The following is a 19920-nucleotide window of genomic DNA, read 5'->3' on the forward strand; positions in this document are numbered from 1 at the left end:
CACCCCTGGGCCTCGCCTAGCAACTCGGCCTGTGGCATGCAGCGCCGGTGCCAGCAGCAGGGGGCGCTCCTTTAACGAGTGACAAATGAAGAGCCGCGGGAGCGGTGGCGGGTCACGCGGGTGTCCGGCGCTGGAGGCCCTTTTGCTTTCTCGCCGGCACCCCCTGCTGGCCTGACATCGTGGTGTGTGTGTGCGCGCGGCTGTGCCAACTCTTTCGGGGCTAAGCTGCATAAAGACCCCCCCACTGTGACTACTCTGCTGTCCTGAGGCACCCCCTGCCCCCAGATACTAGCCAATAGAACATCTCCTCTCAGTCCATCTCAACGCAGGCACTGTTATAGATATCGCACATTTTCACTTCCATACTTGAAGAAATACAGTAGTCTGTTTTATAAAAAGATTTCTATACTTATTGTATTTTTCTACAATTGTACGATTCTATGCTATTATTCCACCTTGATCTTCATCTCTAGGAGTCACAAGACACTTCTCATTACCTCTGTATGCAAATGAGGAAATGAGGCAAGACTGTGACAAGAATGAGGCAAACGGTTAGAAGCCAGAGATCAGAGTGTAATTAGGCATCAGTCAATAATCAATTGTGCCACAGCAAGAAACAAATTTATTTTGCGCATCTGTTACAGTAGCATACAAAACTGTGTTACAATGACAACTGAAAGAAACTACTTTACGAATTAATTACACGAAGTATCAAAAGCCCTCAATATCATGACAAAAATTTCCCTCATGTCAACCGATAATTTTAAATGTCACAGAAAAAAAATGTGCGACGTTCACAATGGATAACAATAAAAGCATTAAAAATCATCTTGATCGCTGCCTCACAAAGCTTGCCAAGAACAGAGAATGTTGTAATATGAATTATAAATCAGAAGGGAAGCATTTGATTAAGAACATCAAGAATACTTAGGATTCGGCACAAAAGGCCACACTGCCCTCTGCTGGTGAATGTTCTTAACGGCTACTGGTCAGCTGTGGTGGAGGGTTTGGGAGTTTGAGGCAGCTATGAGAGGAAAGGGTGAGGATGTTTTTAAAGTGTTTTTGGACTGTGGCACAACGACTGAAGTGTCCAGGATTTCTGTGGAGGCAGGAGAAGGGAGGGCGCCCCTTTGGGGTCCATCAGCTGTCAGAGTCCGTGTCGTGGCGTCTCTTCTGACCGGGTCCGATGGGGGGGCGGCCACTGTAGCGATGGGGTGCATCCATGCCCCCATCCGAGGACGACCCGGTGTCATGACGCCGCCGCCGCTGCTGGTGCTGCCGGAGCGGGGAGGAGGGGCAGGCTCCGGCCTTTGCCCCCACTGATGAATAGCCATCTCGGGGTCTGGCTCCACTCTGTCGGCCCGATGATGGATGAGGACGATGGTGGTCCTTTCTCCTCCTGAAGGTGACAGACACACACACAAACACACACACACACACAGACATCCACAAATGAATGAATGAATGAATGGAGATCCTCGTGGGTCCGTCTCTCCCCCACACCTCCAGCCAAAATATAGATGGAGTCACCCTGTTCGTTCAAAATTAGAACACTTTACAAACACCATTATATAAATACAAGTAATCCAGACACACTTTTGTAGTGGTCTATTTTATTGATGTAAATGTTTGCTACTGCCACTGAGCTAAATACAGACTACATCAGTGTAAGGTCGATTACATTATCAAGCTAAATGTAAACGGTTTTTAAATGAACACACACCTTTTTAAAAACATTTGCTTGTGTGGGCCTATTTTATTAATGCTTGCTTTATTAATGATTGCTTCTGCTGTTGAGCTAAAGATATACTATCAAGCTAAACGGCTAAATGTAAGTGATTATTTAATAATAATAAAAGCACATTTAAAATATTTGGAAGTGTACACTGTCAGAAACACTGGTCTAAGAAACACATACTGTATCGTGGTAAGTGTGCGACCACTGGAGTCCCCCCCCGCCCCCCCCCGCATTTAGCATAAGGCAGCGGCAAACAGAACCTTTTTCTACAAGTACAGCACACTTTTCAATCTTTTGAGTTTTTGAAATGTGCAGTTTGTCAAGCTCTTCAATCATCATTGTTATTATTTTGATCATTTGTAAGTTGTTTAAAATAAAGTTTTTTGCAGTTTTTTTTTGTTTGCTTGCGCTGTGATTCAAAAAGACAAACATTTCCCTGCACCTTTATTCTATTATTTACAATCTTTTACATAACTATCAATGAAATGGGGAAATGGGGAGTAGGGAAGCCTTAAAATGTATTATTGCGGCACTAAAAGCACTGTGAAAAATGTGGGTGCACCTAAAAGCGGGTAGGTCGCTAAGGAAACGGTCGCTATGTGAAAATCACGGTAGCCGAGGTGTGACCTCGACTCTGCTTATCACTTTGCTTCAGCGTTCCGTACTCAATTTTTTTTTCCTTCATGAAGTCAACTTTTTTAAGAACAGCTGCGACTTCTACTTCAAAGACCTCGCGCACTGTTGTCAGGCATGCGATATTTGGTCATAAATGAGCAATTGGTCGGAGAATTAATCTATCATCATCATATTTGCAAATAGTCACTAACTGAGGATGTCGCTAAACGGGGGGTGGCTGTATTCGTATTAGCATTCACTGGACATTGCATGGAGGCGTTAGTGATGTACCACAGGGAACTCAGAACAGACTGCCGATGTAAGAAGACACCACGTTAAGCTACATTTAGACTGGACAGAGATATAATGTAAAATTGCTTAAATCCCACTTTCTTCCTCGTCTGCATTATAAACATCTAAGAAAATGCATGACCTGTTTCAGAGAGCAGTTTCGTGATCGAGACTCTGGCGCCACCCTTTGGTGGAGACAAATTCAATCAATTGTAAGCATTGTTCAATATAGGCCTATAGCAAATGAAATGCACTGAACACTCAATATAGAGATTTATTTTTTTAAAGAAACTAAATGCAGAAATAGACATACATTAGTGGGCCAAATTACGGAAACACTTCCAATTTTTTGAGATTAGCAGAATTTTATTCAACTAACGCTTGTTATCGTCCAATGTATGATTCTCGGACCATTTATAAACATTACTGCTAATACCTGTGTGTGTGTGTGTGTGTGTGTGTGTGTGTGTGTGTGTGTGTGTGTGTGTGTGTGTGTGTGTGTGTGTGTGTGTGTGTGTGTGTGTGTGTGTGTGTAACTTGCAGTTAGCCTGCAAAGTTGGGCAACATCAGTCTTCTAAAGTGGAAGATCCAGTCAGTGTTTGAGTTTCTGTTCAGCTTCTACAGATCAAGCCACCACACCTCATACTTTTTAGAAGCTCAAAATCCCCTAATTAAGGATGTCAGGTCTGACTTGACGGAAGGACGAATGGAAGCTGTTTACCTATCGCTGTCATCTTCAGACTCGGATCCTGAGGAGGACTCCCCCCTTCTGTGGTGACTCTTCTTCTTTCTCTTTTTCTTCTTCTCCGATTTGCACTTCTTTTCCTTCTTTTTCTTCCTCTTGCCATCGCGCTGTACGGAGTCACTCCGTCTGCAAGAGATGCATTTGCGGGTGACACCTGCTGCATACAGTTGCACGCGACACGGTCGCTACAGAGGTTATCAAAGTCTTGATTTTTTTAATTTAGCTTTATTTTTGTATTTTCAATTTTCACTTGAAATCCGGTTTAGTTTTAGTTAGCTTTCAGTATTGTTTTATTCATGTTAATTTTAAAGATATACTTTCATTTAGTGTTTCTAGTGATATACTGAAAGTTGCAGAGCTGTTCATGTTGTGCCTGCTATTTAGAAAACCCTACTTGAATACACAGAGCACATTACGTACTAATGCTAAATAAATTATTACTTTAACTAAAGTGTAAATAAGTGTAAAAATGTAAAGTATTTGACATGTTTTATTTCAGTTAGCTTAGGAAGCAATGTTTATAGTTTTTAGTTGTAGTTAATTTTGGCATCCTACTTCAGTGTACAAAACCGTTTTCGTATAGCTTTATCTTTCGTTAACGATAAAAACAGGATCATAAATTAGACCTGGTCACCTTTCTTCATCAGCACCTTCCCCCTTGTCCTCAGAAGTCTTATTGCTGGGTGTCTCCTGGTTCTCTTCACATCTATGATGCTAAGATAACAATTAAGGCGATTCGTACATTAAATATCTGCATTAACTGAAATTCAGTTGGCCAGCTAACAACAAAACTGTAGACTTACAGTAAACACCGGCAAGCCCATTTTTATAGCCTCCTTTTCCTGCTTGGAGAGGATGACTTTTCTTGCTCCAGCACTACAATAAGAGTAAAACACTGAATTGTAAGTAAAACGTAAAAATGTAATGAGAGATTTCACAATAACATTTCAGGCAGACGATCTGCAGGGAAGACTAAATTGTTTATTGCAGTGGTAACACCGAACGGCTAAATGTTTAAGCAGAAGCCTACGTGTTCTTTCATGTTTGGCTAAGCAAACCCTCAGGTGGCCGGTAACTGCTTTTCTCAGTCCGTAATCACAAGGGAACAGCAGCCAAAGAACCCCAAGGCGCAGAGAAGTTTAAACTCAAAGTTGGATTTGCACCCAGCTTTGCTATCTACTACTGTTAATAAATGTTGGAACATCAGTCGCTTCGGCTTCCTAGAGGAAAGGGCACCTGGAACTGCCGAGACCAGAGACTCGGTCCACGTTTCGGGTGTCGCTGTCTGCCTCCTCCCTTTTGCACAATTCAGACAAGTCCTGAAAATCAAGCATGATGTCACCGTCAGCTGAAGTAATACATAACATTTGCTGACTGTAAGGACTGCTGCATGTACTGCATTTGCCTGCATGCACTGTGTGTTTCTCTGTATCTTTTTAATCCTATTGTACTCTTATGAATACTGTGCAATATCATTGCTGTGTCCAACATCCACTACTTACTGCACATGATCATCATTACCGTATAATACCTAAATAATGTGCAATAACCCACACTGCATATCACACTGTATATTGATATATTTAAAAAACCCTATTTAGTTATTTATTCTTCCATATGTATATAGCGCTGCAGAACTTTTTGCACTCTATTGTTTGTCGCGTTCTGCATAAATGTTTGCACTGAAGGAGCTGCTCTTAATCTCATTATACAATAAAAGGAATTCTATTCTATGTTTGCACTGGATAGCTGTCATTCATTCCTGTTTGCACTGTGTCCTGTTAACTGTGTTCACTGTTTGCACCGAACCGCAGCCAATTCCAGAATATTCACATACACATAAAGTGTTCTGAGTTTTGAGGAGGAAGCTTAGCGTGTTCCACGGGCCACGCTCTGTGGGCAAATGCAAATGACGTCAGCACTGCAGGCTGGAGATTCTCGCACTGCGTTTATTCGGCAGGAGATCATACGATCCGTTAGATGGACCCATTCTTGCAACTCTGTTCTGTCCACCCCCTTTCTCTGCAGACCACCGATTTGTGGATTGGAGATAGAGTAAGAATGGAATTAACGTGTCACTTTTTAAAAATACAGACCTCTCTAGTAAGACCGGTTGGTTGTTTCTTTATATTCTTGTGGCCTCTAAGAAAAGAAAGGAAAGCAGTTATTTAAGCAGATGAGCGCATTGTGCAGTGACTGCTGCTCACTGAGGAGCCTGCACTCACAAAGCCACCATAAGCGCATCCTGCTCCGCCTGGCGCACAGCCTCCAGCTCCGCGTCCCGGGATAACTGCGCCCTGCCCTTCTTGTCCTTTGCGTACCAGGTTAGATCGCGACCCTTCTGCCAGCGGCCGACCGGCGCCATGAGGGAATTCCCTAGTGGAGGAAAGACAAGTTCACAGTGAGCGATGAGAGAATTAAGATACAGGGACATCATAAGCCACAATCAGCAACAGCCGGAGAAGGTGGATAACACTAAGGTGTTAATAAGATAACCAACCATCCATCCATTTTCCAAACCGCTTATCTAACTGGGTCACGGGGAGCCTATCCCGGAATCAATGGGCACGAGGCAGGGAACAACCCAGGATGGGGGGCCAGCCCATCGCAGGGCACACTCACACACCATTCATTCACACATGCACACACTCACACACCATTCATTCACACATGCACACCTACGGGCAATTTTAGCAACTCCAATTAACCTCAGCGAGTTTTTGAACTGTGGGGGGAAACCCCACAATGACATGGGGAGAACATGCAAACTCCACACACGTGTGACCCAGGCGGAGACTCGAACCTGGGTCACAGAGGTGTGAGGCAACAGTGCTAACCACTGGACCACCATGCCACCCCCCCTAATAAGACAACCCTTACAAGCATTTTAAAAAATCATATGAGAAGTAAAGGCCAACAAAATTCATATGTTTAAAAATATAAGTGTAATTGCAAATGGCAGAATTTAGCTGCTATTTAGACTACAAACTATGTCAAACAGTGTAAGTACTCAGGAACCAATAATTAAAACTAGGAAAATACATGTTTCAAATATCATAGATGATACACCCGGAATGATTGTTCTACTTAAGTAAAGGCAAAGTACCCATACATGAGCAATACTTCCAGGCTTCCGTAGAAGTTGAAGCTTATAGTATAATTTACTAACTTCCCAACCACTCATACTTGTCCAAAATTTCGTAAAGCCGTATCAAACTGTAGATTATTCCAGCAGAGCACATGATATCAGTAGCGGTCATTCACTGTCATAGATGGGTGGGGAGATCTGGTCGACAGTCCAGGTTCTCGCAAACGTGGCGGCCGAAACAGACAATAAAAGGCGGCTGGGCCGGAGACTTAGCGCGTGCACCTGGGGACCTCACGCGAGCCACGCGGCGGCCTTTGCTTAGGGTCGCGCCACAGCCTATGGTTCTACTTTCGATCTGAAGGACTATGAGGTGGCAGGGCTGAGCCTCGTTATAAGGTAAAAAGAGACTGTGCGGAGCAGATATCCGCAGCGGAAATGGCTGACAGATAACTCCGTAATTCGGGATCGGACATTACGCGTTATTACGTTTAGGGTAAACAGGTAATGCCGTTAAAATTTAGTCAAGTTTTTGACGGTTTCAGTTCATGTGTGTTGAGAATTACAGTGTCCATCTGAAATTGGGCTAAAGGTTTCCCTTGAAATGCACGAACCGGGACCGAGTGTTATTCGTAATTCTTACCCAGATAGTTTTCCCTGTGTTTGTCGGTCTTAACATCATCCCAGTTGAACTGGTCTTGGCCTCCCCGTACACCTCCAGTTCTGGACGAGCCAAACATTTTGTCCAAGTTAGTCTTCCCTAAATTGTAGTAATTGAAGTGTCCTCGTTTATGTGGCGCGAGTCCACCCAAATGCGGCCTTCAGAATTGCAAAGTCCCGGATGTTTCCTGCTGCTATGCTCCTCGGGTTGTGCGCCGCTCACTCGGCCGTGTAAGATAGTCAGTGGGGGAGCTGCATTTAAATGGTAAGAAATTGGAAAAACGACGCGGTAACCGTACAATTAAAAACAAAAAACTATTCATACGTGTCTGTCCCTTTTTAGCGTTTTAAGTTCCTGAACGGCAACGCGCTGTTTATGCGCCGTTTTCAACGTGCTTTAGTCATGATACCCCTGTGATGCTGTTGATAGATCCGCCCGCATATGCCGGGGTTTATTACGGCGTGCTTGAAATCGAAAACAGAATAATAGATTATAAAATATGCTTTTATACATTGATGGCTTTTTAAAGCTAACATGGAGTTCAGTTCAGGGGCTGGGTTCTTTCAATTTTTCTTTGTCTTGGCAAATTTTAATTGTAAAACTGATCAAAGTATCAAAATACATAGCTAATAATTCAGACATTTCGTATGTAACATTTTAAGTTCATGGATTTGGTTGTACTGTTCACCTGGTTTTGTTTCTGAACGGGATAGTGCAAGTACATTTTAGATATGTAAGTTTGTTGACGACCAAATTGGACGATTGCGAATGCGGCGTAGTCACCATGGTGATCCGGTTTCTTTCGCCGCACTGTGATGACGCCAGAGCTGTGTTGCTAATGGCTGTCTTGCGGAAGGAAGCCTGTATAAATCTTAAAAGGGGCGCAGGAGACATTCCAGAGATCCTGCATACGATTAAGTCCAGATGTACATGAAATTTTTATCCAGACTCTTCTCTGGTAGGTTGCAAAAAATATTCCGACGCTATACAGTTCTGCAATTGCACTTACATTTTTACCTGACTTCACATCGCTAGCAGATCTTTCGTATAATCTTAATGAGTAATGCATATGCTTAGCCACCACTTCTCTAAAATATATAGAATTGGACGGAACGATTTAGTGTTAATTGTCAGTTCACAGTGATGTTTTTTTTTGTCATGATCGTAATGCTTACGAGCAGTTAAGTATTTTCACTTTTTGTGCAGAATTCATGTACAATGACTTATTGAAGCGTATATACATGAATGTGTATGAGGTTTTTAAATGAATGTGGTAGCAGCAGATGTAAGGCGTTCACAGGAAATGGTAAGTTCGATTATTTGAGAATTAAGTGATATCAGCACTGATTTAATTGTTTCAATACACAGTCTAGGTGTTTTACTGGTTGTATTATTATGGAGACTATATAGGGTAAAAAGTGTTAAAGGAATAGTGAACGATTAAGGGTTAGGTAAATTTACATTAATATAAAGTTTTTAAGTCTTTAAAAATTCCAGTGTGTTTGGAATGTGAAACATTCCGTCAATCAAAATGGCTTGATTAGTGTTTAGGTATGATTCCAGTTTAACAGATCACATGATGATCAGGTGGTCAGGAATGGAAACTACGAGCCTACGGTGAAATGAATGTCTTGTATTCAAAGCTTAATCTTCCCCAACACCCCCCCCCCACCCTAATTCGTAATGCTTTAAGTGATGCTGAAATATACATGAGATCAGAACAGAAGAACAGGAACCTTGAAAAGGCATGTAATTATGGCCATGAGTTTTCATTTGGGAACCCTTTAGTAGATGCGCAGCTTAGCTGGGCAGTAGGGTATTGATAAATGCGACCTTTCACCCTCAGCTTTGCTTCAGCCCCATTATTTTTGGCCATGGCTCTGACTGTGACAGAGGGAGCTTGGGGGCTGTCGATGCTTTCTGCTTCAAGGGCCTCTGTCACCTGCAGCTGCTCCAAGCCAGTTTTAACGCCAGCAATTTTATAATAGCGTGAATCAAATTATGGATGACATGGCTTGACATTCATCCAGTACAGCAATGCCTGAGACAGCGAATGTTCCTTGTTCTACTCCCTGCCTGGTCCTAAGTCCTCATTCCACGTCTCTTTTTTTTTTTTTTATCTTCAGCTCAGTTGAATGCTTAGGTCTATATGGTAGGTTTATTTGCTGGATTATAAGATTCTTGTAATACCTTCTACACTGCTGTGTCCAGTGTTCCTGTGAACACAGTACAGTTGATACAATCCGCATGTTCAATACCCATGATATTCCAGCTATATATGACATTCTGACAAAACGCATAATTGCCTTTAATTACTGTTCTGAATTTCCTTCCAGATGGTTGAGTTGTATGTGGTTTTATGTACTGCTTTAATATATTAGGAACTATTCTTATTCTGCGGAAGTACATGTAAATAATTATGCAGAAAGTAGCCTTTCACCTTCTTCTTTTTGGAATTTCTACAACGAGGGTCCCCCCAGTAGTGTGTGTGTGAGAGAGAGAGTGGTGGTTTTGTGTGTTTGTTTTTATTTATATCATGGTAATATGTATGTGATGATTCTCCCAAGTCACAACATGTGCTTTAATGTAGCTGTGTGTTCGCTGCTATTTGCTCTAGCTGCGACTTGTTCTCAGGTCACATGTTGCCTGTTTAGTGGGGCCCGAACAGCTATCTCCTTGTCAACAGCGAGCACGCTGTTAATTATCTCTGTGGGTAAAGCTGATTGGCTCAGGCAGTAACCTTGGCTGCAGCATCTTCCACTTACTCTTCCTTTGGGCCATTAGATGATAAGGCTCAGTACTGACTTATCATTCCTTTCAAGTCAGCTGAACTCGCAACACTGTCTGGGAGCAGGTAAGAGCAAATATTTTATTCTTCCAGATGGTCTTGGAAGCTTGGTTTGGGTTAGGTCTTGATATGGATATGAACAGAACAACAAAGTTTGAGGGAATTGAAGGGTATTAACCAATATTACTACAAACGCATTGTGACCACACTCAGAATATTTGTAGAACACTGCTGAAAATCTGGAAGCAGCCAATAATAAATTAGTGTGTCATTATACTTGTAAATGAGGATATTGCTTCCTGAATATTTAACTTTAATACATTTCAGTAACCTTTCCCACATCTATGTGTCATTATTTTTTTATATATGTATATATATACATATATCTCACACACACACACACGATATTTATATTATATATATTGGGGGGGGAGTGTAACCCAGACAGTGTTTGAGTGGTAGCAGAAGAGGAATGACTAGGCACTTTTGTTCTGTCCTTGGCGAATGGGAATAAGTTTATTTCCACACACACACACACAATCAGGAATTTTATTTTAAAGTTAGCAGTTCAGCTGCTTTTCAGTTCAAAACGGTTAATCCGAAAAATGTGTAATTAAGATCTTTCCCCACAGTTTGGCACCTTGCGTCAAGGGAGTTGATTAGCGGACCCGCAATCAGGTGTAAGGAGCTGGGCTGGGTCAGGCTTGTTTGGGCAAGGCAGAGCAAAATGGATTTTATGCTGTCTTATGCACGTATTTGCCCCCCTCTCCTTTTTATTTTTAACTTGCTTGTATTGTGGTTAAGTTGCTACAAGATCTATTTTTGGCCCTTTCTCACCAATGAAATGAGAGTAATGAGCAGTAGTAGATTGGACCAGTAGCAAGGATGTCTTGCATCTGCGTATTAATGACTCGCCTGCATGTTGCGCCAGGCAAAGATGTTTGTTAAATAAATGTAAATGGAGTCACAGAATTGTACACAGGAACTGAGAGGGTAAGCCTTTTATTTGGAAAAATAGATCAGGGTAGTCGTCCCCCCAAATTGGCAGTGGATGCACCGATTTGGCTTGAGGGACTATAATGAAATGTAATGCAGTTGTATGATCTGTGGCTGTTTTGCTGGCTGACGCTAGATGAATAATTGCATTGCTGGACCAGCAGTGGGACTTTGAGCTCATGCTTAGTCACTCCTTACTTATGCCAGATCTTCAGCAGCTCCCCTTGTGGTCACCCGGACCGTCCTCAGTGTTTGTTCTTCACATCCTTTATGTAGATGTCAGGTTGCGCTGTGGGTGGGGTGCTCTAACTCTTAGATGTATAATCTTGTGATCTCCATCTGTCTGTCCCTTTGTGAACCCCAGCAATGGCAGGACCAAGACCCATCGTGTTGAGTGGACCATCTGGAGCAGGGAAGAGTACACTGCTGAAAAGGCTTCTCAAGGAGTACGACGGCGTCTTTGGCTTCAGCATCTCCCGTAAGGCTGCTCGCCGTTCGCTCTGTGTCAAAGCAGGGGCGGCATGGTGAACTTGTGATGTGTCCGGCTAATTAGAGCCCCCCACCCCCCCTCCTTTTCATTCCAGACACGACGAGGAAACCGCGACAGGGGGAAGAGGATGGCAAAGGTAAGAGTGCTTAAATGTTGATGATAAATGCAGTGGATGTAAAAGGAGATGAATTTCTTCCGAGCCTGATTGCTGATGCACATCACTGTAAAGACCTTCTAATGCACTGCACCATCTGTCAAACCTCTCCCATCACTATTGCGTGAGCAAGGGCTTGGGGGCTGCTAATCATCTTAGCAGGTTTGTGGGATCCTCCTGGAGAGGCTTTTAATTGTCACGTGTTTCTCCTTACAGATTACTATTATGTTTCCCGGGAGGCCATGCAGGCTGGTATTGCTAAGGGTGAATTCATTGAGAGTGCAGAATTCTCTGGCAATATGTATGGGACGAGGTATGTATGCCAGTTGTATGTATGGGTAATATTTGTTATCCCAGTGTGTGTTTCTTACATCTTTTAAGATGTACTGATAGTACAAGTTACACAGGAATGCTTTGGTTGCTTTTCATGAGGAGGTTGTTGCGAGAGGGATAAAGGGCCGTCACATTGATTTTACTCAATTTTTGATGTCTACCAATTTACCCTGACGATTCGAGTAATGGTTTATAATATGCATGGCAATTGATTTAGTCACACATACGGAAAATGTAGGCACCCCAATTCACTTACACGCATGTTTTTGGACGGCTGTAGGAAACTGGAGGGTCTGCCGAGAAAGCACACATGGGGTGAACTGGGACACTCCCCAAATGGGGACAGAGCTACCCAGTGCGCCACCCTGACAAACTTGCATGATGTGCGATTATTTATTAATATCTATATGGTATTTCGTGTCCTTGTGATTACATCTCAAGGATCGAGAGTCTGCTGCATTCACACAATCAATAAGCGGTGCTAAAACACTAACTCCGTCATAGGAAACCAAACTTTGCAAGCTCTGCAATTTTAATGATTGTTCCTTTTCAACATTATCAGGTATATGTTAGTCGTATAGTTTATTGCCACTGCTCTGCATGTGTGCCCTCCAAAACGGTCATAATCATTCACATCCCTGCTGTTGGACTCGCTCCTAGATCTTGTGGTGCGTTTTGAGAAATTAAACAAAATAAGTGACGAGGGGAAAAGCTAGCAAGAGCTGGTCATGACAAGCCGTTCATCTTCTGCTGCGTGGAAATGTGTTGTATTCCACAGAGATGCGATATTGAAAAGTAGAACGTGATTTGTCGACTGGTACTTTGCAAAGGCGCCACTAACTTATTTGTCGGACTCTGCTGGATTAAAAAGTTATTTTGAGTGAATATAGTACATTTTCAACCCCATTCACAAAAAACGTCCAATCACAATGTGAACCTTTTCCAATATCGTTCAGGACTAACAAACAATATCAATATATAACAAACAATAACGATATGTTAACCTGCCTCTGTTTCCTCATGCAAATTTGACATCCATGATAACGTTTCGTCATGTCCTGTATTTATTGTCCTTTGTTTACTTATATTTTTTAATGTCTTTTTGTACATTTTTTTTTTTTTTTTTTTAAATACGTAAAGCACTTTGTGTTGCATTGCGTTTGTAAGAAGAGTACAAAACAAAGTCTGATACCTTTATAAAAAATTAGGCCTAATTCGTTATATGTACCATAAGATTATGTGGTAAAGTGATGGTGCCAACCATTGCTTTAGCAGTGATTTATTTTTGATGTACAGGGATTGTAAGTAAATTTAAGCAAAAGTCTGTGACAGACAAGCTAAGCTACTCGGAGGTTAAATTCAATTCAGTTTATTTTTATATATCACCTTTCATCAGTCATCCCAAGGCGCTTTACATGGATGTGTTCTGATTCATTACCACATCAGAAATTAACGAAAGCCAGATGACATTGGAAATGGTTAAATGATGCACATCTATGGCTAACTTCGTGTTTCTGGGTCAATCTGTCAAACCTGAATGTCTTCTTTTAACATGTATTTCCATTGCAGTCGTGCTGTGCCATAAAAGCTCTGCGTTGCAATATTGACAGACTGCATTTTCATTCGTTTTTAATGTGACGTGTTTACATGCACCCGATGCTTTTAATTTGTACTTGGATCTCCGTCCGCTATGTGCGATCTTCCTTCCGCCATACTGGCAAGTGATCGATTTTTAGGAGAATGTTCGAACTGGTGCTTTTCAATATTTATTGAGTAATCGTGGTGCGTGTGTGTGTGCGCGTGCGCGCGCGCAAACTCTCCTCTCACATATAGGTTTTTCAGTATAGAATCAGTTGACACAGCCTTTGCTGAAAGGCCCACTGGTGATATTCCATGTATGACCCGCTGCCTTACCTCTAGTTGCCTGGCGATTTGGAAGAACACTCGGCACTGGCTTGTCATCACCTCCCTGCTCTCCAGTTATTTCTCAAATCTCATGACTTGGACAGTGTGACTTGGCACTTAACCATCTCTCCTATTTGACTCTCCCTGCTGCCCCCTGGAGGATGGGCTCCCCCTTTGAGTCTGGTCCCTCCCAAGGTTTCTTCCTTCTTGGGAGTTTTTTACTTGCCACTGTCGCCTTTGGCTTGCTCACTGGGGGCTCTGGGTGCGGAAACTGTAAAGCGCTTTGAAACGATGTAATGTTGTTATAATGCGCTATACAAAAATAAATTTGTTGTTATGATTGGTCTGCCGGCAACGGGTCTTAAACATTAGACGTGGATCCCTAAGTGACTGAGCTATGCATCTTCCCATCTTCAAACACAATCTGAATTCAACATTAAGCTAAATTTTAATGTTTACTTTCCTTTGTGCTACCTGCATCGGTTACTTTTTAAAAACCTGCGCAGTGAAGAAACGGTGTTGCTGTCGATTGTGTACCTTATGGCCGATGTACGGCATCGTTGTCTCTCCAGCAAAGCGGCAGTGCAGGACGTCCAGGCAAAGAACCTGATTTGCATCCTGGATATTGACATGCAGGGTGTGATGAATATTAAGAAGACAGACCTCAACCCGATTTACATCACAATCCACCCGCCCTCTCTTGAAGCCTTGGTAAGAAAGTTGCTGCAGTCTGCATTTCTTAATGGGGAGGGTCACATTTCCCAATAGCAGTACAGAACTTAAATTTTAACCATTCATCCATCCATTGCCAGAGCAGGGTTATGGTAGGATATTTTGAAAGTATCAAAGTGATGAAGTGTCTTCTGCTGGCACAGGGAAAGTGAAGTTTTAGTTTCCTTTTTGTTAGGAGAAGCGTTTGAGAGACAGGAAGACGGAGTCTGAGGAAAGTCTGCAGAAGCGTCTGGATGCAGCACGTGTTGACATGGAGCTCAGTAAGTCTGTTCCTCCTGGGTGGTATAGGGGCACACTGTATGCTGTATGCATTCCCTGTTCAGCCTTGCTTTGCTATCAGGAAGGCTGGGTCAGTTCTAGGAGAGGAACTGAACGCTATCAATGCTATGACGCAGAGATTGATACCGTCTAGACTTTGGTCGATTTTTCGTGGAGAGTGTCGCTCACTCGCTTCAGTGTTGCGGTTACACAGAAAAGGACATTCAGCTGCGGATTTCTCGATATGAAGCGCTCGGCCAAACGCCTCGGGAAATCATTCCTTCCAAGAGCCATCACTGTACAATCGGTGAATCACCCAGGGCATAGTGCTACCTATTTTTTATTTTTTATTTTTTTGACAAATATTTGTATTTCTAGTACAATATTTACTTGGTCATATTCACCCACCAATTTTTTTTTATGCAAATAATTGTTACGTGTGTATTTGTCCATTTTTGGTTTTGTGTGGTTTACCGTTTTAGTCTGTAATAACTTATTCCAGAGGAAATTGTGTTCTGAACATGGTCTTGCAAGAGAAATGATTTTTATAGGCTGCTTTCTGTTTTTTTTTTTTTTTTAGGCAAACAACCTGGAATTTTTGATGTATTGATTGTTAATGATGACTTGGAAAATGCATACAGGCAGCTGAAAGATGCTCTTATTGAGGTGAGTTTGATGCCAGTGCATTAATCCTGGCGTATCCATAGCTTCCTTTTAAGATGTCACATGCATCATCTGCAGTGACAATGAGGCTGTGAATTAAACTCGTCTGCATTTTCTCTTCTGTCCATAGGAAATCACGAAGGTCCAGAGTGCCAAGAAGTCCTAAGAGGACACCAGCACGATGCCATTCCAGTTACGCCATACTCCACCCCCCATTCCATCTATTGTCCATCTCTGGATACCTACCAGAACACTCTTATTTTTGTTTTGTTCTATACCTGCTTAATGGAGATAGACATTTTACTGTTTTTAGGTGAAGAAAGTGAAGTCCAGTTAGACTGACTTTTTTTTTTATTATTATTAAAAAAAGTGCAACTAAATGTCTCACATCCACTGGCCTCTGTTACAAAGGACAGAAGCTAATGGTTAATGTGGGTTTGTCTTGACGCTGCAGGAAGTCCATCCATGCCATTTTTAGCGCTTTCCGCAATTTGCCTCAAGAAATGGTTGCTGTTACAAATTAACGTACTGCGTTTTCGATAAATGCACATTGCAGAAACATTTAAGGGAGTTCATCCTCAAGGGCCACAGGGTTAGTGCCGTAACATGCTGGCTACAATGCGAATTTAAAACTATTCTGTAGGTTGCTAGTGATCTAACGCAAAGGCGGAAATAAGTTGAATTCTGGCTCTTAATGGAAAGAACCTAAACTAGCCTCCACGTGAATAGTAGTGACTGAAACGGGTAAATGTCTTTTAAAAAAGGTTACATTTTTTTAGTCCATTTACTACAAAAATCTTGTTTAAATTGTTTAGCACTGAACTGTACCGTTTTCAATCTTAAATCATTTTAAATTCTTGGGTGCAGGTGCTGCTTTGTCAGGAGTCCGTTCAAATACAATTTTTTTTATTCTTGGAAATCTGACTACACCAGAAGAACTACTGCTAAGGTGTGTTTTGGTAGTATTATGGCAGCTTTTAAAATATATATTTAATGTCCTTAATGAAGTCTTGTAATTCACAGATTCCTTCTAGTTTACCTTGTGGGTGGGGGCGGAGCGGGGGGGATTATTAACACTCCATGTCGTGTTTATTGTGCATGTCTGTATTTTGCCCTTGTTCATGTAAATAAAAGTAGGGGGGAAACAAGAGTGTAGTTTATTATCAGTCACCACCACATTTTGAATGGCAAGACCTTCATAAGGCAAACTTTACAATCAATATAAAACAAGCAAAATTGAACTTTTCCCTTTTTGAAGTTTTGCGGAATTGTCCGCCACGAGGGCTGAGTGCTTTTGTGGCATTCCATCTGGATGTATAATGTCCTGTGGGGTCGGCCACTCTGCCTTTACTCAGACAAGCAAACTGCACACTCCACTCACCTCAGATGTCACCTTGGAGCTGGACTCCTTCTCCATAAGGAAGCGCACTGTACCTATAACAGTCCAAGGCAGGAGGACTATCGCTCCAATTGTGGCGTCAGTCGGCGCCGTCGCAGGCTGTGAGTGGCACCTGCAGTGTGGTTTTGGACCTTTCTTGCTCAGTGGCCCGGGCCCGGATATAGGCCCGCAGTTTGTCTGTGGGAAAGCAAACTACGGTATCCCAGTGCTTGAAGGGCTGGCATGCTCCTTGTATCCACGGCAACCTAAAACACTCGGCAGCCGATGGCCTCACCCTGTAATAATGGTGACAAAATGCAAATGAAAATGTAGGACAGCCTAGGCATAACAAACACGTTAGTATTAATGCTGCGTAATGCTAAGGTTAAGCCTAATGAACATGCTAATGCCAAGGCTAGACCAAATGCTAAGGTTAAGCCTAATGAACATGCTAATGCCAAGGCTAGACCAAATGCTAAGGTTAAGCCTAATGAACATGCTAATGCCAAGGCTAGACCAAATGCTAAGGTTAAGCCTAATGAACATGCTAATGCCAAGGCTAGACCAAATGCTAAGGTTAACCCTAATGAACATGCTAAGGCTAGACCAAATGCTTAAGCATTGAGCCTAACTTAAGATTAAGCCTAACGAACATGCCAAAGACTTAACCCTAATACCATATTGTTCAGAATATTTTTTCCAAAAGATATCTACAAAAGCTGGGGTCGTGTCATATTCGAGGACTATAAATTAAATGTCATTATACACACGCAACAACAGATGTTGGAAATGATCTCCCTACTGGCCGTAGACTTCATAACAGAATTGATGTCAGTCTAGTGACACAATGCTGCCGTTTTGGTGTTTCATCTGTGTAGATTCCCCCAGGAATGTTTGTTTGTTCTGATCCCACCCACTGGCCACGATTGCCTGACATAATCTGATACATGAAGTTGGTCAACAAGACTATCTATGCAGTCTACACCGCGCATATCTTTAAATTAATATGTGTATTTGTGTTAGCATTCATGTTAATGCTAGCAATACTACCTATAAGGCCTGCTACTTTGTAATGGCTTGATCGCAGATCACAGATTTTAGTGGAGGGAGTAATTTATCTTCCTTTATCATCTGCCACACCACCTGCCTTTCTGGGCTCACCGAGGCTTGCTGCTCAGAGTCCTTTTCAGAAAGCTGAGGGCGCCCTCAGACAGGCTGGGGTAGCATTTCCCAAAGTTGACCTTTCCTCGTTTGCTGGTTACTGTCGCAGCCATGTTGCTGCCCTCCATGTTAGCAGGTGGGTGAAAAGGATCATCAGCACTCAACCTGGGCGTGAAAACGGGTGCAACGTGTGAGCAGAGAGAGTAACAGAGCTATAAATGGCTATAAAAGCGTAAAGAAATCCGGAGCAAAAACGACATTTCTGCTAACATAGAAACTGTAATTACCATCTGCATCGTACTGATACGGAAGACGTTTATTCAACTTGGTCAGTACAGAAATGATAGGCATTATCACAAAAGGATCAGCCAGAAAGTGAAAGTACACGAGACTATAATAGTAATAATAGTATACTATACTAGACTATAATAGTAATACTTCTGAAGCAAACTTCACATCAAGCCCACGGTGTGACCTCCTGCGTAGGTATACTCACATGATGAAGGCTAACACTCCAATTGCCCAAACATCGGTCTCCGGTCCAACCCCTTGGCCATCTAGGATTTCAGGAGCTGGTGTAGAACAGTCTAAACTGCTATGACTGCTAAACAGACAACCTATAGCTTTTCACATTAATACTTACGTTTGTCTGAAAACAAATTCTAATGAGAAAAAGAAATTCCGAAAGCACGTCATCTTCAATAATGCACGTGCGACCCTGGAATTCTTGAAAACATATTACACATCGATTTAAACTAAATTAAGAAAATCAGCATAAACACACAATAGTTTTTCATTTTATAAAACACTAAGAATGCAGAAAGGGCCACAGTCAGCAAAGGTAGTGAACTCCTTGGAAAGTTATTAAATGAAACCATTACTGGTTTTCATCGTATATACGCCAATAAAATGCATTCTAATCATATGAAAAAAGGTTACAGCAAAAGGTTTAGTTTGTGTTCTTCGGTCTGCTGAGGGGTGATGCTACAACGAAGAAAAGCTTATAATAAATACAGCAGACGAGTCAAAATCGCACCTGGACTCCCGATCAGGTCCTCCAGGTGTCCCCCGGGGAGGCTCTGACCCGGCACGAAGACCTGCGCAGAGCCGAGGTCCACCACCTTCAGCTGGCTGTCCTCCCCCACTAGCACGTTGTCAGACCTGAGGTCCAGGTGTGCCACGTGGTTGCAGTGCAGGTAAAAGACCGCGCTGATGAGCTGCTGCAGAAGCCTCTGGACATGCATCTCGCCGTACAGGTCCCTGTGGGCGGGTCAGCGGTCTCACACATCCACCATACAGAATCTCCGTTCATTCACCATTTATTACACGAATACCTCTGTGCCACTGATTAAATCTTATATTGAGAGTTTGTCCTTCACAGGTCTGATATTATCATTCTAAATATGAGTGTTTTTTTTTTCTCTCTCATAATTTCATCTAAAAAAAACTGCGGCCATCTTACATTCGAGGACTGGAATTTGAGTGTCATTATACACATACAACAGTAGATGGCGTAAATGAGGGGTAGGCAATCTGATCTACAAAGGGCGGGTGTTCGTGCAGGTCTTCGTGATAACCTGTAGGTCAGCTGTTCAAACCCGGGTGTGAGGACTCTTCAGCCTATCAGTCTTCTAATTAATAATCTAATTAGGGAGTTGCAGTGAACGAGACCTTTCCGCCAGATGGCGCAGCAGCTCGCGCCCGGGACACAGTTCCTGGACCAGCATAAGGTGGTGGGTCCAGATGAGAGTGCAGTGCAGCCGGGCCAGGTGGGCGTGGCACAGCCTCCTCAGCAGCTGGTACTCGCGCAGTGCCCACTGGCGCCACTCTGCTCTGTAGGGCGTGATCTTCGCCGCATACAACATCCTGCTTGGTTCTTCCCGACACAGTATAACCACACTGAAGCGCCCCCTGTAGGAGAAAAGGC

General features: G+C 42.7%; 3 protein-coding genes across 55 annotated transcripts in view; 1 reads left to right on the plus strand and 2 right to left on the minus strand.

Annotated features, from left to right (window-relative positions):
* Positions 1 to 599: 599 nt before the first annotated feature.
* On the minus strand, positions 600 to 7542 carry c4h1orf35 (chromosome 4 C1orf35 homolog). The gene is made up of 8 exons (XM_049012618.1): positions 7118 to 7542; positions 5615 to 5765; positions 5486 to 5531; positions 4626 to 4708; positions 4193 to 4265; positions 4024 to 4103; positions 3366 to 3515; positions 600 to 1399 (listed from the first exon to the last, which is right to left on the minus strand). The coding sequence occupies exons 1-8, from the start codon at positions 7212 to 7214 to the stop codon at positions 1141 to 1143; spliced, it is 939 nt and encodes a 312-aa protein (XP_048868575.1). The 5' UTR covers positions 7215 to 7542; the 3' UTR covers positions 600 to 1140.
* guk1a (guanylate kinase 1a) lies at positions 6541 to 16490 on the plus strand. Of its 4 annotated transcripts, none has more exons than XM_049012622.1 (8): positions 6541 to 6873; positions 11284 to 11397; positions 11504 to 11545; positions 11780 to 11876; positions 14374 to 14512; positions 14709 to 14793; positions 15372 to 15457; positions 15585 to 16485. In XM_049012622.1, exons 2-8 carry the CDS (start codon positions 11286 to 11288, stop codon positions 15618 to 15620), a joined length of 597 nt encoding a protein of 198 aa, XP_048868579.1. In that variant the 5' UTR covers positions 6541 to 6873; positions 11284 to 11285; the 3' UTR covers positions 15621 to 16485. The 4 variants fall into 4 exon arrangements, with proteins under 4 accessions (XP_048868579.1, XP_048868580.1, XP_048868578.1 ...); XM_049012623.1 differs by having other exon boundaries at positions 6854 to 6978; positions 15585 to 16488; XM_049012621.1 differs by lacking the exon at positions 6541 to 6873 and adding an exon at positions 7590 to 8093 and having other exon boundaries at positions 15585 to 16490.
* Positions 16491 to 16595: 105 nt separating this feature from the next.
* LOC125740851 (obscurin-like) overlaps positions 16596 to 19920 on the minus strand; it is a 96760-nt gene continuing 93435 nt past the window's right edge. For all 50 annotated transcript variants that reach the window (XM_049012583.1, XM_049012606.1, XM_049012589.1 and 47 more), the window contains 5 exons: positions 19665 to 19904; positions 19030 to 19253; positions 18490 to 18565; positions 17994 to 18158; positions 16596 to 17128 (listed from right to left, as the gene is read on the minus strand). In XM_049012583.1, the coding sequence (XP_048868540.1) occupies positions 16933 to 17128; positions 17994 to 18158; positions 18490 to 18565; positions 19030 to 19253; positions 19665 to 19904 (901 nt within the window). In that variant the 3' untranslated portion in view covers positions 16596 to 16932. The remainder of the gene's footprint in view (positions 17129 to 17993; positions 18159 to 18489; positions 18566 to 19029; positions 19254 to 19664; positions 19905 to 19920) is intronic.

Source organism: Brienomyrus brachyistius, chromosome 4 (assembly GCF_023856365.1).
Source record: "Brienomyrus brachyistius isolate T26 chromosome 4, BBRACH_0.4, whole genome shotgun sequence".
Classification (NCBI taxonomy): domain Eukaryota; kingdom Metazoa; phylum Chordata; class Actinopteri; order Osteoglossiformes; family Mormyridae; genus Brienomyrus; species Brienomyrus brachyistius.

What these genes read in the sequence shown, in the direction of transcription:
- c4h1orf35 (XM_049012618.1), bottom strand. Translation starts at nt 7,214, where the DNA reads ATGTTTGGCTCGTCCAGAACTGGAGGTGTACGGGGAGGCCAAGACCAG. An exon ending in TGGGCTTGCCGGTGTTTACT is followed by an intron (nt 4,104 to 4,192) that starts GTAAGTCTACAG and finishes TTGTTATCTTAG; the next exon opens with CATCATAGATGTGAAGAGAA. An exon ending in TCTGAAGATGACAGCGATAG is followed by an intron (nt 1,400 to 3,365) that starts GTAAACAGCTTC and finishes TGTCACCTTCAG; the next exon opens with GAGGAGAAAGGACCACCATC.
- guk1a (XM_049012620.1), top strand. Translation starts at nt 9,920, where the DNA reads ATGATAAGGCTCAGTACTGACTTATCATTCCTTTCAAGTCAGCTGAAC. An exon ending in GCAACACTGTCTGGGAGCAG is followed by an intron (nt 9,990 to 11,283) that starts GTAAGAGCAAAT and finishes TGTGAACCCCAG; the next exon opens with CAATGGCAGGACCAAGACCC. An exon ending in GGCAATATGTATGGGACGAG is followed by an intron (nt 11,877 to 14,373) that starts GTATGTATGCCA and finishes TTGTCTCTCCAG; the next exon opens with CAAAGCGGCAGTGCAGGACG.